Here is a 14,456-nt window from a genome sequence, read left to right as displayed (position 1 = left end):
TTTAACTGGAGAACCTACATTCTGAGGGTAACTCTTAAGAGCATGTTTTCTATAATAGAGAAGGGAATTCCATTCTTACATATAGGAAACTAGAAGCTAATGGTACAGTGGGCAGTGATTCTCAAATTCTTTTTCTCAGTATCTTTATGGTATTAACAACTATTGAAAATATGTCCAAAGAGTTTTTGTTTATATGGGTTACATAATAGATATTTATCATAAATAGAAAAAAAAACTAATTTTGAATTTGTAGGCCCTCTGAAAGGATTTTAGAGACCCTCTAGAATTCACTGCACCACACTTTGAGAACTACTGGAATAAAGCAATGGTTTTAGAAGCAGAAGATATAGGTTCAAATCCCAGCCTTTCTACTTACTATCTTTGTGACTTAGGCAAAAAAAGTTTCTTCATCTATAAAATAAGGGGATTGGACTAGAAAAATTCTAAAGTCTCTTCTAGCTCAAAACTTTTTGATTAATGTCAGAAAAATGGAAAACTAGCCTAATTTTACTAAAACTGGTCAGGTAGGAAACTTTGTATAATGTGATCTGAAGAAGGCTAGGCTGGACTTCTTGTCCCACAAATCTCCTTTTTTTTCTGCTAGACACAGTAACCTGAAATTCTTTTGGAAGGTTTTTTAACCTGGAGAAGAGAAGACTTGGAGGGGTCAAGGGACCTAATAACCACTTTCAAAGAAGGAACAAATTGATTCTGTACAGATGTAGGGCCTAAGATTGGGACCAGTGTCTGAGTTATAAGAAGGCATATTTCATTTCAATATGAGGAGGAAAATGTTGTAGCAATTAGAGAGCTGCCTCAGAATAGGCTAAGTTGTCTCAGAGGACAGCAAACTCTTCAAAGTTGATTTTTAAAGCACAGACTGAATAAACTACCTGTTAGTATATCTTAGAAGGGTTCCATATGTGTAATGAAAAGATGGAGTAATCAGAGCTTCTTAAATTTTTTCTACTTGCAACCCCTTTTCATCCAAAAAAATTTCTAAGCAATCCTGGGGATATAGGTATATATAATATGTATACAAATCAAATATTTACTGATAATAAATCATAATTTCCAAAGCCCACATTCAGTTAAAAAAGATACCATATGGGATCACAACCTACAATTTAAGAAACTTTGAATTAAAAGACCTCTTGTTCATTTGTGTTTGACTCTTTGTGACTCCATGAACCACTAAAGGTCAATACAGTCCAAAGAGTTTTCTTGGTAAAGATACTGGAATGTTTTGCCATTTCCATCTCCAGTAGATTGAAGCAAAGAAATATTAAGTGACTTGCTCATGTTCACACAGCTAGCAAATGTCTTAAACAGAATTTGAGCTCAAATCTATCTTTATATACTAAGCCCAAATGATCTCTAAGATTCAATAATTCTAAGAGTTTGAGTTTTTCAGATTCCTCTTCTCAAAATACAAATTCCCCACCTAGCATTTTCAGTCATTATCAAGCAAAACTTTAAATTAATTTTTAAGGTCCTTTTTAATCTGTTCAATTAGGGCAGGGACCATGAAGTAGGTAGAAATGTATAATGTCCGGGCTAGCTTTCTGCAGGACCTCAAGATCAGCCTTGATCTTAGTGCAGGAGACAGAAGAGACAACAAGAGGATGGTCAAAGTCCTTCTTAGCTCTTATATACCTTAGTACAATTACATCATTACAGCATGCTGAATATGTGTGAATTAGAGAACCATTACATCACCCTACTAAGTACTAAGTATATATGTGAACTAGAGAACCATTATTTCATCAGTTGCACTGAGTTAACACCTTGTTTCAAGTATACTTCTCCAGAGTTCCAACCCTCTACAGAAATGTCACTAATTTATTTAGGAAAGCACAGGCTGATCTTGGGGGGAGTTCTACAATCTACATTTCCTGGTTTTCCAAATTTACATTTATTGAGTGAATCTGGAAAGGAGGCTGGAAATGGAAGAAAGGCTCCAGAGAGAGGTTTGCTTCAAGTATTTCTTGTTTACCTGTACACAACTGATCAGGTCATCATGCTCTTGAATTGTGTGCATCTCTGGCTGCTTCCCACTTACATGTCTTTACTGGGGCACAGTTTCTCTGTCCTCACCCCCTCCCCACGCCACTTGATCAGAGAGGCTAACACCCTGGCACAAAGGTTGGATTGACAAGAGTTAATCAAATGAGTGCCATTCTTCTTAATTTTAAGAACCTTAGAGAGAGAGAGTAATAGAAAATTAGGGAAAGAGAGCTTTGGAGTCAAAAGGAACTGGGATGGAAGGTAAATCAAACTTGCAATGTATATTAGCCCTGTGATCATGGGCAAGTCACTTAAACTTTCAATGTTCCAGGTTACTAGCTAGGATTGGACATCTGCATCTGTAAAGGAACTTCTAAACAGGAAGTAGAATTGAATTAGCCCAAAGGAAATGCAAGATGCACAAAATTAGAAAATCTACTCCCAAATTTTGTGTCAGACTATTTATGTCTGACCTGTGGCAGAGCATTTTGAGCTCATATTGATATGGTCAGCCACAATTGAACACACTGTAATTTGATTCTAATATAGTGATGTTATTTTGCCTCTCTTCAAACAAAGGGCAACAGCCAACAAAACAGGAAGTACTAAGTGACAAAAATCTCAGCATAAGACATACACATACACACCCTCAAAGTCCCTAAAAGTCCTAAGGGCTTTTTTTCCCCTACAAACAGCTGGCTTACAGACATCTTGCTTTCCCAGCTCCCCAAATGCTTTCTAGGGGGCACCAGAATCAGGGAATAATTCATTATAAGAATAAAGTCATCAGAATTTTGGCTAGCACAAGTTTTACTCCAGATCGCAGGTTCAGAGCTAGAGTGATTCTAATTTTACAAATTAGGAAACAGAGGCCATACAGGCAGTAAGTGACAGAAGTAGGATCTGAACCACTTTCACTGTGCCACAATGCAGGGGCCTAGTTCCCTTCCAACTTAAATAACAACAGGCTTTCTGGTGAAAACCAATGTTAAAGGACCACAGAACTCAGTTATTGCTTCAGTCAGGACAAATACCACTAGAACAGGAAGCTCAGAGATCTGTTAAGGCCTGCCAATAAAACCCATCTATAATCCCAGATCAATTGTCTTTGATTAGTTGATCTTTGTTGGGAGGGGAAGCCTTATTAAACTAAATTGACTGTCCTCAAATGAAAGACTAGTCCTAGGCTTTTGTGGTGGCACATGCACACTCACTTTGATTAAGTAATCACTCAATGAAAGCCACCATGAGGCTGAGTTCTAAAGCAGGACTAGAGGCTGCTTTGTAAAAGCCTCTGAGGTCATTCTTTTAAAAAGAAGTCAACATTCCTCTCTACAAAATTGGGAAAAGGGAACTAGTTGCCATGGGGTGGAGGAAGGAGAGGTGTGAAGTTTTTTGGGCCAGAGTGGGGAATCCTTTTGGAAAACTAGGCAAGATAAGAGGAAATGAGCATGTTTCTCTCTGAATTTCTGTCTTTGAATCTTTGCTTAATCCCCTCATTTTTATCTGAAAAACCTTCCTTTTCTTCAAAACTTAGTCTTACCTTCTTTATCAACCTAGCCTAAAATGATCTCTTCCCTATCTAAATGATCTCTTCCCTATCTAAAGTCACATGGCAATACTGATATACTATAAACAGAACAAGAATCTTAAAGCTCCCATATTGCAACCCTTTCATTTTACAGATCAGAAAACAAGCCCTTATGATTGACCCAAAGCCTCAGAGCTAAGATTCAAACCCAGCTCCTCTGATTCCAAATGCTCTCCAAAAACTGTATCAGAGTCTGTACCACTCTACTTAGCATTGTTATCATATATGCCCCAATGGTATTTGTCGAGACCTTCTGACATGTGCTGTGTCACTTGGTATCAGTTGGTTGGTGGACTGGATGGAGGCTAATACATCTTACAATTTTATAATGTTAGACTGAAGCAAAAATCTGACTGATGAAATGGATATTATTAGGGACCCTTCCTCTGAAAGTGTCAAATGGAGAATGACTCTAAAAACCCATATGGATCTTATTTTCTCTGTTTTTTTTTTTTTTTCTTTACTTCCTGTGAACTTCCTGAGGGCAGATCGTTTGTTTCTTTTGTTATCCTCTGAAACACTGGGAAAAATGCATGGCACAATAAGAACTCAACAAATAAAAAGACAATCTTTCTAATAAACATAAATAAATCCCATAAATATAAACAATGTCAAGTGAAACAACGTTACAAAGGCAGTGAGCTACATGGAAACAATATTGAGTGGAGTTGTATGCTCAGGGAAACAATTACTGTGTTTGGTTAAGGGTAGGGGGAGAATCAAACTTTTACTGACATGTTTTAGGCAATAAGCCAAATAACCTTTCACTGTTTCAGTTATGACGTATGTCAAAGTATTGTGAAATGGCATTGATTGGGCCGATATGATGTTGGGCTGTGCCTGTAGGTGTTGATTGGCTAGTGGGCTAAACTGAGGATAATTCAGCTTACAGGTTACAAGAAACTCAGATAATTGGTAGGTGGAATAATAATGAATATTGTCAGGAAATCTTTCTCTGAGCAGGTCACTAGAAGCTAGAAATATCTGATCTTGTCCAAATATCCTGTAAGCTCCTACAGGGCAGAATGTATTGTCCTCTTCATTTTTTTCTCTTTCCCCTTAAGGTAAATCTTTGTTAAGTGAGGAAATATATGGCCTGACCTTATTCTTGTGCCTTCGACTCTCTCAGCTGAGTATGCATCTCTTCTGTAGCTGGTCTAGCCATCAACCCTGTTGCTAAAATTCATTTGCAAAGTTCTTAAAGCCATGAACCCACATCTACTTGAGGCTCTGAGGAAGCTGGAACTTCTCAGCAAGACTCTGTTGTTTTCCAACATGAAACAACATGCTACTTAGTATGGGGATGTCACCCCATGCTGCTGGAATTTCCAGCTGCTGTAGGTAAAAATCCAACTGGTTTTTCCCTGATAAATCATGATTTCATAATCACAGGCTCCTAAAGGAAAGGTGGGGCAAGATGGTAGGGAAAGGTGGTGGGAAAATGAGGGGAGACTGTGGTAGGAAAAAAAAGAGTTAAAATCTAAGACCAAATACCCTAGAACCAAGTACTGATAATCCTCACCCAAAAGGAATACCAGTGGCCCTGTACCTCCATCTCAACTCTAAGCCTGAACAGACATAAAAATTCAGTCTTCTAAACATTCAAAATATCCAACGCTTCTTTCACTATGGAAAAGTCAAAGAATATTAGAATTAGAAGTTATTTAATAAAGCATCTAATCCAAACTTTTCAATTTCCAGAAGAAGCCCTGAGAGATAAAGTGATTTGTCCACAGTAACAATTTGTCCACAGTCACACAGTGAATTAGTGGCAAAAACATGTTTCCTGATCCATGGTCCTCTATTTAAAAAACAAACAACCAAACAAACAAAAAATTCATTCTCCTCTGATAGCTACTGGCCTTCTTGATGGGAAAGGATCCCACAGTAGTTCCTAGTGGAGTCCACTTTTCCTCCACCTTGTTAGGGTTAGCAACGAGTCTCAGTTATATCACATCCTTATTCATATAAGGACTAAATGGAGAAGGGAAGAAAAAAGGGAACTTAGAAGGGATGGCTTAGCTCTACTACTGATAGGGTGAAGAGGTATCAGGACATACTAGCACTACTCAGAGGCATGAGTCACCACCCCTTCATTCCCTTGTCCCCCTAAGCAGCAGCAGCTCATCTAGACACAGACACTGAGGGAGAGAAACCACTCACTTGAATTAGCAAGGATGAGTAAGATAAAGAGACATCAGAACCCAGAAACAAACATACATATGCACTACTAGCCCCAGTGATGTACTAGGATCCAGAACATCCTGAGGGGACCTTCTTAACTCAGATGTACCCAGTATCCTGAGCTCTTCTACTAATTAAGGGAATACTGGGTGTGGGGAGGAGGGTGAGGCTAAGACCTGATGATTCAGATGATGGAAACCAAACTGAGGAGAAGAGATAAGAACCAAAGAGCATGTCAGGAGGTAGGATGTCAGCTTCAGGGTTCTGGCAAATACCCAGAGCCCTATGGGAATGTACTCTGTCAGCATTCGTCAGCGTCTCTGGACCTTGCAGCACCTTTCCACTGACAATCCCCAAACACTGGGACCAGCCCTCATAGCTTGGTGGGAAAAGCAATGCACATTTCCACTTATAGATGCGTGGGGAGGGGAGGTAGTTCCTAGGAAGGGAGGACAGGGCAACATAGTCCCTAACTATCACACTACTTGCTGATCAGCAGGATATGCTAATAAATTTTGAGCACATCTTTTCTTAGCCATATCATTGAGTGATGTACCCTTCTCTTCCCATAAGTTTCATGTTTTCTGCCAACAGATACTTGAATGGCCTACTTGACCCCCCCCTTCCATGTCTGGGGACAATTTCAATCTTTGTTAACCTGTCTTACCCACACAAAGGCTAGATACCAGTCACTTCTCTGGAGCCTGGTATTAATGCCAGCCAGGTTACAACTACTCTGATTACTGAAGTGCAACAGAACTAAGTTGTCATTTGGAAAGTTGCTACCAAAGATAGCCTCCCACAGGCCTCAGGCTTCCTCTGTCTAGCTCCATCATCCATGTGTCTGTCTGTCTGAGACATACTAGGATTCTGAATTCAATTTCCAAAGCTGAGTTTGCAGCTTGACTTTATAGTATTGCTTTTTCTTGGCCATTGAATCACTAATAACTGAGAGAAGAGGCCCCTAGCTTCCTAAACTGCCCTTTAAAGGACAGTTTCCAGGTCAGATCACCCCTTGATTATTAGACTTGGTAGAAAATTAATCCTGGTCATTTTGAATCTGAGTAATATCCTAGCAGGGGTCCTAGAAGAGAGGCAGTATAGATCAGTGAAAGTAGTGGATTTGAAGTCAGAGAATTTGAGCTTTGAATCCCAACTCTGCTAACTATCTAGATGTTAGGCAAGTCAGTTCACCTATCTGAATCTCAACTTTCTTATCTACAAAATTGGGGGGAGGGTGGGAGTCAGACTAGATGACTTCTAGGATCTCTTCCAGTTCCAAAACTGATTGCATAACCATCCAATTGATCACAAATCACAAGAGGAACTAGCAGTCTCTACTCCAATACCTTCCACTTATCCAGACCAGAATTTCCTCTAGAGCTGGCTTTCCTTTTATAAATTAGAGCTAAAAATAACAATGGAATTAGGATTGGAGGCTATCAGCCTAGTCTAAAGGAATTCACAGAAAAATGGAACTGGAAGGTTTCTTAACAGTCATAATCAGCATGCCTTTTCTCTTCTGCCTAGAGCCTAATACAACAATATTTCCCTTCCCTTCTCTAATTCAGAATTCCAAGTTAAGAGAGACAATTTCTCATTTCTTCCTTATTTTGGGGGGAGGAAGAGAAGGGAGGAAAGGCTTATAATATTCATAAGGAGAATAGGGCAAAATCAAGCCTTTTTTCTTTCTTTATTTCTTTTTTTTTTTTTTGATGGAAACAAACTTCTTTTTTTTTTTTTTATGGGGCTCTAAGGAGAAGAGGCTGGTGTAAAACATCAAACAGGTCAGTTTTGCTGAGAGAAGCCTTTGGACTTTTAGGCTGACCTTCAATGACAAGGGAGAGATGAATTCTTCCAGAGTCTATGCTCCAGATTCTCTATTCCTTTCTCCAAAATCAAAACAGAGAGAGAACTGAAAAGCCTGGGCCACAGCAGACACAAACTTGGGACAGAGAATCTTTTTCTCATCTGCTCCTGCTATTCTTTGCTCTGCCCCTCAGTCACAAATCTATCCAGGGATTATACCCAGTCTAACTCTCAGTCAACCAAAAAGGTGTCAACACAACAGAGTTCAGCTTTGCACCACTCTTCCTCCAATTTTTAAACCAAAAACATACCAACTTTCACCCCTGAGTAAATTCATTGGCCCTTGGCCCAAAAATGGCTAAGAAGCATCAGAGTTCTATGCTTAAGATGACACCAATCTCTAAGAAGCACCAGGATGTATGTAGATGAGAGAGGATTGGATTTGGAAGAAGGAAATCTGAGTTCAAAACCCCATTTTGCCACTTTGTACTTGTGTGACCTACTTTGGACCTCAGTTTGCTCATCTGTAAAAATAAAGAGAGGAGACTGAATGATCCTGAAGGGGTCTGGCAGCTCTCATTCTTTTGACTAAGTGTAAATGTGATCAAAATAGCAGCTCATTTACAGCCAGACAAGGCTGAAGCAAGACCTGTTTTAAGTGGACTGCCCTGTTTAATAGCCTAAGGACAATGTTGAGCGCGCGCGCACACACACACACACACACACACACACACACAAAAGTGTGAGGCAGGCTCTGAAAATTACTTAATATCTTCTGAGAGCTAAAAATAAAACAAAAAACTCAGGGCTCAATTGAAGGAGTTTGTGTTTTGAGCTGAGTAGCCTAAGTAAATTGAAGAGAAGCTAAATCTGCCTCATGCTTCATTCACCTCCTTGCCTGCAGAGGTGGAGCCAAATTATCTTTGAGGTTTCTTTCAACTCTAAGCTTCTACAAAGAGTCAGCCTAACCATCCTTTACTAAAATCTGAATCTTCCTACCTAGCAATTCACTACCTTTGTCCAGTACTCAATTCAGCAATAAACATTAGCCTGTTCATGCCAAATAACCACCAAATAACCTGGATCCAAAAGTAGACTCAGATCTTAAAGTTTACCCAAGCAGAAATGAAGGACCAGAGAAATCAAGTGATTTCCTCAGATTGCACAGACTGCAAAGACAATGTGTGAACTTGAACCTTAGACCTCCCAATCCCTTAGCCCATAAATGTTTCTAAGATCACAGTATCCTTTTATCTTAGACACAAATAGGATGGGTTGTCTATTTTTTTTTTTTTAAACTGTCTTCTTGTATCTAAATCACATGCTTAGGAGCATGGTAGGGAAATTTCTGGCCCAGAATCATAATCCAAACCTTCCCATGATCTGAATCATATACACGCCCACCCTGGTCTCATCAAAGACTCATCTGCGTAGGCAGGATCTTTCTTACTATTCACTATGTCATAGAGAAAAACATACACACACACACACACACACACACACACACACACACACACGCTGCCCAAAGGCAAAATATGTCCAGCTACTGAATTCTTCCCTCAGGAAACCTTTTTGGAAAGGAAAGAAAGCTGATATGAATTAACAAAAATATTTAAAAAGGCATCTTAGGCATCTTAATGCAAAAGGGGAGTAGGAAACAGTTGAAAGTAGTTAGTTCAAAGATAATTTGAGTCTTCATTTTTTTTGTCTGACTACCAAATATTCCCTCAGGCTATAAGATTATTGTGTCTTTCCTTCCTTCAGTGTCCTAAAGCTGAAGGATATGTCCTGCTATCTTCTAATCTCTATGGGAAACATTTCTCTCATTGACATACAATAAACTAAACTAAACTAAACAAAACAAACAAACAAATAAATCCAGGAGTCCTATCTTTCCTGAAAGGCAGCTAGGTGGCAAAGTGAATAGTCCTAGGACAAGAGTCAGAAAGACAAGTTCAAATTTGATTTCAAGTAGCTCTGTGATCCTGGGCAAGTCACTTTCTCGCTGTGTGCCTTAATTTCCTCATCTGTAAAATGAGGCAAGATAGCACCTATCTCCCATAGTTGTAATGATCAAATGAGATATCTGTAAAGCTCTTTGTAAACTTCAAATATACGTTAGCTATTATTATCTCTCTCACCCTCAGGATTCCCCATCCCTTTTCACCTTCTGTGCCTGGTTGATCATCTTCCGGACCACCTCCTTGATGTGGGCTTGTCCATCAATGGGAGGTTGCATATACACACTGGCACGGGTCACTCCACGATAGGCAATGGTATCAGGCCAACCAAGGTCTAGCTGTGGGATAGATCGATCTGATTTTTGTGGCCAGTACTCCAAGGAAGGAACCAGATCAGCATCAGCATCACCACCTCCCTCTCCATCCTCTTCTTTATCATTGGGCCCAGAGCCCTCACTGAGACCTCTTTGTTCCCGGGGATCCTCAGACCCTGGATCATAGACTTCAATTGTCTCCAGGATTTTCTTGAGCTCCAACTCGGACAAGAAGTCCCGAATATTCTCCTTCTTGAGAACTTCATAGAAGGCATCAGGGCCATCAGCCACTAAGGCTTCCAGGGCCAACCTCTGCCCCTCACTATAGAAGAATTCAGGTTTAGATTCGCTAGAACGCCAATTCACGTGGCTGTCGTCCAAGCACTGCACCTGAGAATACGCCATGGCTGTGCCAGGGGCACATACACTAGTCAAGTGAGGACAGGAGGAAGGGGTGATTGGTGTTCGAGCAGATTTAAACTAGAGGAAGGAGGGGGAGCTTCAGGCTTCTAGTCTATAGAACTTCCCAGAGGCCAAAGACGCTCTTCTCTCCCCCTCCTTCTTTCTTGCTCCTTGGATCCTGAGCTCAGATGCCTGACTCCCCAGCGATGACCCAGCAGGACAAGTGGTGGTTGGCACTCATAGGCTTCACCTGCATTCTGCCCATAGGGAACCTGTGTGGGGAAAGAGGCGGAGAGTATGAATAAGAGCTTGCGGAGAGTGTGAATAAGGGCTTGCGGAAAGGAGAATCCAGGATAGAAGGGTTAGCTTGGGGATCAAATGACTCAGAAATCTGGAGGGGCTTCTAGATGCCGGTGGCCGGAAGCTAGTCTTCTCCCTTCCTCCGGCCTTCTCTCTCCTCCCTTCCCCCAACATCAATAAAACCCCCAACAATACACCCAGGAGGCAGCATGGCCTGCGCTTGGATCTCCAAGCACTCCAAAGTGCTGGGAAATGCTTGGAAGAGGTGAGTGGTGAAGTTGGGTGAGAAGGCCGTCTCGGGCGCCTCTGGATGAATAAGCGAATGGGGAGGTGGGGAAGTTTCCTTTTTACCCCAGCTCTCTCCAGCAACCTGGGACCCAGCGGCTGATCGGGCAGGCGGGCGACCGGGAGGCAGAGCGGAGCTGCTCAGGTAAAGCGGCGCAAATGACAAGCGGGAGGGAACGAGTCGGAAGCAGCCGAGAGGGGAGGAGCGGCCAGCAGAGCAGCATGAGTCATAGCCCCGCCCGGCCCCACCTGCGGAGGGGGGGTCACGTGCAACGATGGCCCCGCCCCTTCGGGCTGGGATCCGCGCGCTCAGGTGCGTGTTGATCCAGCTCTGTGCTGGGACGCAGGAAGCTGATTCATCCCCGGTGTCTCCCGCCGTGTCTGAGCTCTCAAGGGGTGGGAGGGAAGAGACAAAGCGCCCCCATTCCCGAAACCCACGGGGATAGTTCACCTAACACCTCCCAACTTCCTTCTCAGCTCCTCCACTATCCCTTCCGGGCACCAATCTTGAACGATCTCTTCCTCCCCGCAACGCCCCTACCTTCGGGGAGGAAGTCTGATAGGGCAGCTGAGAATTTAGCAGATCCCACCTCCTCTTAAAAGCCTTTCCAGACCGAGATCAGCCAGCCCACTTCACTTGTTCTCCGCCACACGCAATCTAGGGCTGGTAGTATATAGACCGTAGTACTTTCTGGAGTATGTTTTATCTTAGTCTTAGAGAGCTTACATTAAGGAATCTCTCTGGGCCTCAGTTTCCTCATTTGAAAATTCCAACGACTTGGAATTTTATAGGTGAAGAGATGGGCTCAGAGAGAGAGGAAGTGACAACCAAAATTATAGTTTAGCAGTAACAAGCAAAGCCAAGATAAGACCTCTGATTAGACCTCGAAGTCTCCCTCCAGGACTTTCCACAACTCCACTGATGTTTTGGTTTGTGTTGTTTCCACCAATTCATAAATTTCTTAAGGGCTTCCACTCTTGGCATTCCCACAGAACCAAACATAGCACCAGATGCAGAGCCACAAAAAAAATTTACTGTACTGTGTTCATTAATTCCCAGAGATGATCCATGGCACGATTTCTCAATGGCAGTTAAAATGGTATAGTTGAAAGAGCAGTGGTCTTCAAATTGGGAAACCTGGTTCTGAACTTGGTTCCCTGTGGTAGGGAAGACCAGTCACCTTCCTCAGTTTCTTTATCTCTAAAATGGGAGTTGGTTTATTGGATTGGATGATGCTTATGAATCCTTCCAGCTCCAAAGTTTTATAATTGTATCACCTTAGATGCTGCTACTAGATCTCATTCTTTCAAAAGATCCTTCTCTGTTCTCAAAGCTCTTCCCCATGTTGATTACTCTCTAGCTTATCAATGTACTAGAGTGAGGCTGTCACACTCTGAAATGCTGGAGACTCAGTTTAGTGTACTGGTCTTTTAGGAATGTGCTTGGCCTGCACTAGTCAAAACCCATTCTTCTATTCCAACCTTAGGACCAAGCAAGTCTCCTCTTCCCCTTCCCTTGATTGGATCCTGTACTGGGAGTTTCCATGTTTGGGTTTGTTGTTTATAGGTAAGGTGGAAAGAGTGCTGAACCTGGAATCAGAAAGATCTGAATTCAAATGTGGCCTCAGATCTTTTAAAGCTGTGTGACCTTAGGATAGTCACTTAACTCTGCTTCAATTTCCTCATCTCTAAAATGAGCTGGAGAAGAAAATTATCTTTGTTTAAAAAAAGAAAACAAACAAACAAACAAAAAAACCAGAATCAGATATAACTGGAAAAAACTAAAAAGACTAAACATTCAGATCAGTTCTCTAATCCTAAGATGGTCCATATTTCTCGCAATCTTGCTATCTCAATACATTTACAAAAGGGAAGCTAAGTCCTTTATGGAGGTCTCAGAAGGCCATCATTTTAGGGGGAGAATATTCTTAGGGTGGATCCCCTAAGGGCAGCCTTTCCTTAGCTTCAGAACAAGCTCAGCTACCTGGACAGAGGACTTGGCGTCTCTGGAGCTTGAAGGCTCTGGGTTATGGGGTGGTGCAGCTGCCACATCTGATGGCTAGAGCCTCCTTTAAACAGCTGCTTGGGCAGGGAGGGGTTTAATTGGCCAGAGCCTTAGAAAAGCCCATTAAAAATGGACCTACTTTTTTGGGCTGTTCCTCCTCAACCTAATGACAAAGCTAGTTTGGAAGAAGACATTGAACTACATGTGGTGAGCTTCAAGAGGGCAGGGACCCATGTTACCTCCTTCTACCTCCTTCTAACTCCTCCTGATATGGAACCAGCTCCAAAAACTTGTGAAGAATTGATGATGGATTTGGAAGTTAGCTGAATAAGCAGTATGTTGTGAGGAAAAATAAAGCACTAGACTAGTCCAAGAGTCCTGGATGCTTATTCTGTGTGTGTATGTGTGTGCGCGCGCGCCTCCCACTACCATCTTCCCAAGAATCTATACCATCCTGAAAGAAGGAGCAGAAAGTGACAGATATAATGAAAAAGAAAAAAGGAAGAAACAGGTGGAGCTTATTCCCTGTTCTTTGGCTTTCTATAAGTCCCTGCTAAAATCTCACCTTCTATAGGAAGCCTTTCTTGATGTTTGTTAATTAACAAGTTCCTTCCCTCTATTGATTACATCCAATTTATCCTGTATATAACTTGTTTGCATGGAATCTCTCCTATTTGTGAGCTCCTTGAGAGCAGGGACTGCTTTTGCCTTTCCTTGTATACTCAGTGCTTAGTACAGTGCCTAGTATATAGCATGTGCTTAATAACTGTTTATTGACCGACTTACTGCCTGAAATGAACAATGCTTTGGAGTGGGATTCAGAGATTAAAAAGACTTGGGATCTCATCCCTACAATGATAGTAAGTAATTATAATCTTGAGTAGTTTCTTCCTCTCTCTAAGCAAATAATCTATAAAAATAAAGATTTGAATTGGATATTGAAGATTCTAAATATTGCAGTTTCTCCTAGCCTTAAAATGTTATGACTCTTTTATACTGAGTTCTCCCTCCTGGAATCATAGAAAGGGAATGTTAGAAATTGAAATTTGGCACCAGAAGCAAAAGGCCTGGGTTCCAATTCTAACTATGCACTTTTGTTCATAGACAAGTTATTTCACCTTGCTGTGCCTCAATTTCCTTATCTATATAATGAGGGAGTCAGACTAAATGATCTCTAAAGTTCCTTTCAACTCCAAATTTGTGATTCAAAATCAGGTTTAGTCAGCTAAATGAGGCAGGGAGTAGATAGAATGCTGGGCTTGCAGTCAGGGAGACAGGAATTTAAATTTGGCCTGAGACAGTTAGGAGCAAGTTACTTAAGTCTGTCTTCCTCAGTTTCCTCTTCTGTAAATTGAACTGGAGAAGGAGATAGCAAACCAATCCAGTCTCTGCCAAGAAAAACCCAGAAAGGGGTTACAAAGAATCAGACTCAATTAAACAACAAAATTAGGTTTGAAGATGCTACGTGGGGGTGCTATTTTTAATATTGGAATATATTATAGATGAAGTGACCCAATGGGGTCTTCGCCATATGTAATAGTTATGATAGTTATGTCTTAGGGTCATTCTCTAGCTATGTTACTAGAATTTCAAAGCTT

The 14,456-nt window shown here is 41.4% G+C and overlaps 1 protein-coding gene across 2 annotated transcripts in view; it reads right to left on the bottom strand.

Moving 5' to 3' along the window:
• The window catches only part of FAM83G (family with sequence similarity 83 member G), a 59,720-nt gene extending 48,191 nt beyond the window's left edge, over positions 1 to 11,529 (bottom strand). Inside the window, exons 1-2 of one of the 2 annotated variants that reach the window (XM_051996673.1) lie at positions 10,920 to 11,529; positions 9,759 to 10,540 (exon numbers count right to left, since the gene is read on the bottom strand). In XM_051996673.1, coding sequence (XP_051852633.1) covers positions 9,759 to 10,271 — 513 coding nt within the window. In that variant the 5' untranslated portion in view covers positions 10,272 to 10,540; positions 10,920 to 11,529. The remainder of the gene's footprint in view (positions 1 to 9,758; positions 10,541 to 10,919) is intronic. The other variant, XM_051996669.1, reaches the window with a different exon arrangement.
• Positions 11,530 to 14,456: the final 2,927 nt, after the last annotated feature.

The sequence above is a fragment of the Antechinus flavipes genome, chromosome 1, assembly GCF_016432865.1.
Source record: "Antechinus flavipes isolate AdamAnt ecotype Samford, QLD, Australia chromosome 1, AdamAnt_v2, whole genome shotgun sequence".
Lineage (NCBI taxonomy): Eukaryota > Metazoa > Chordata > Mammalia > Dasyuromorphia > Dasyuridae > Antechinus > Antechinus flavipes.
This window is presented reverse-complemented; position numbering and strand designations above follow the sequence as displayed.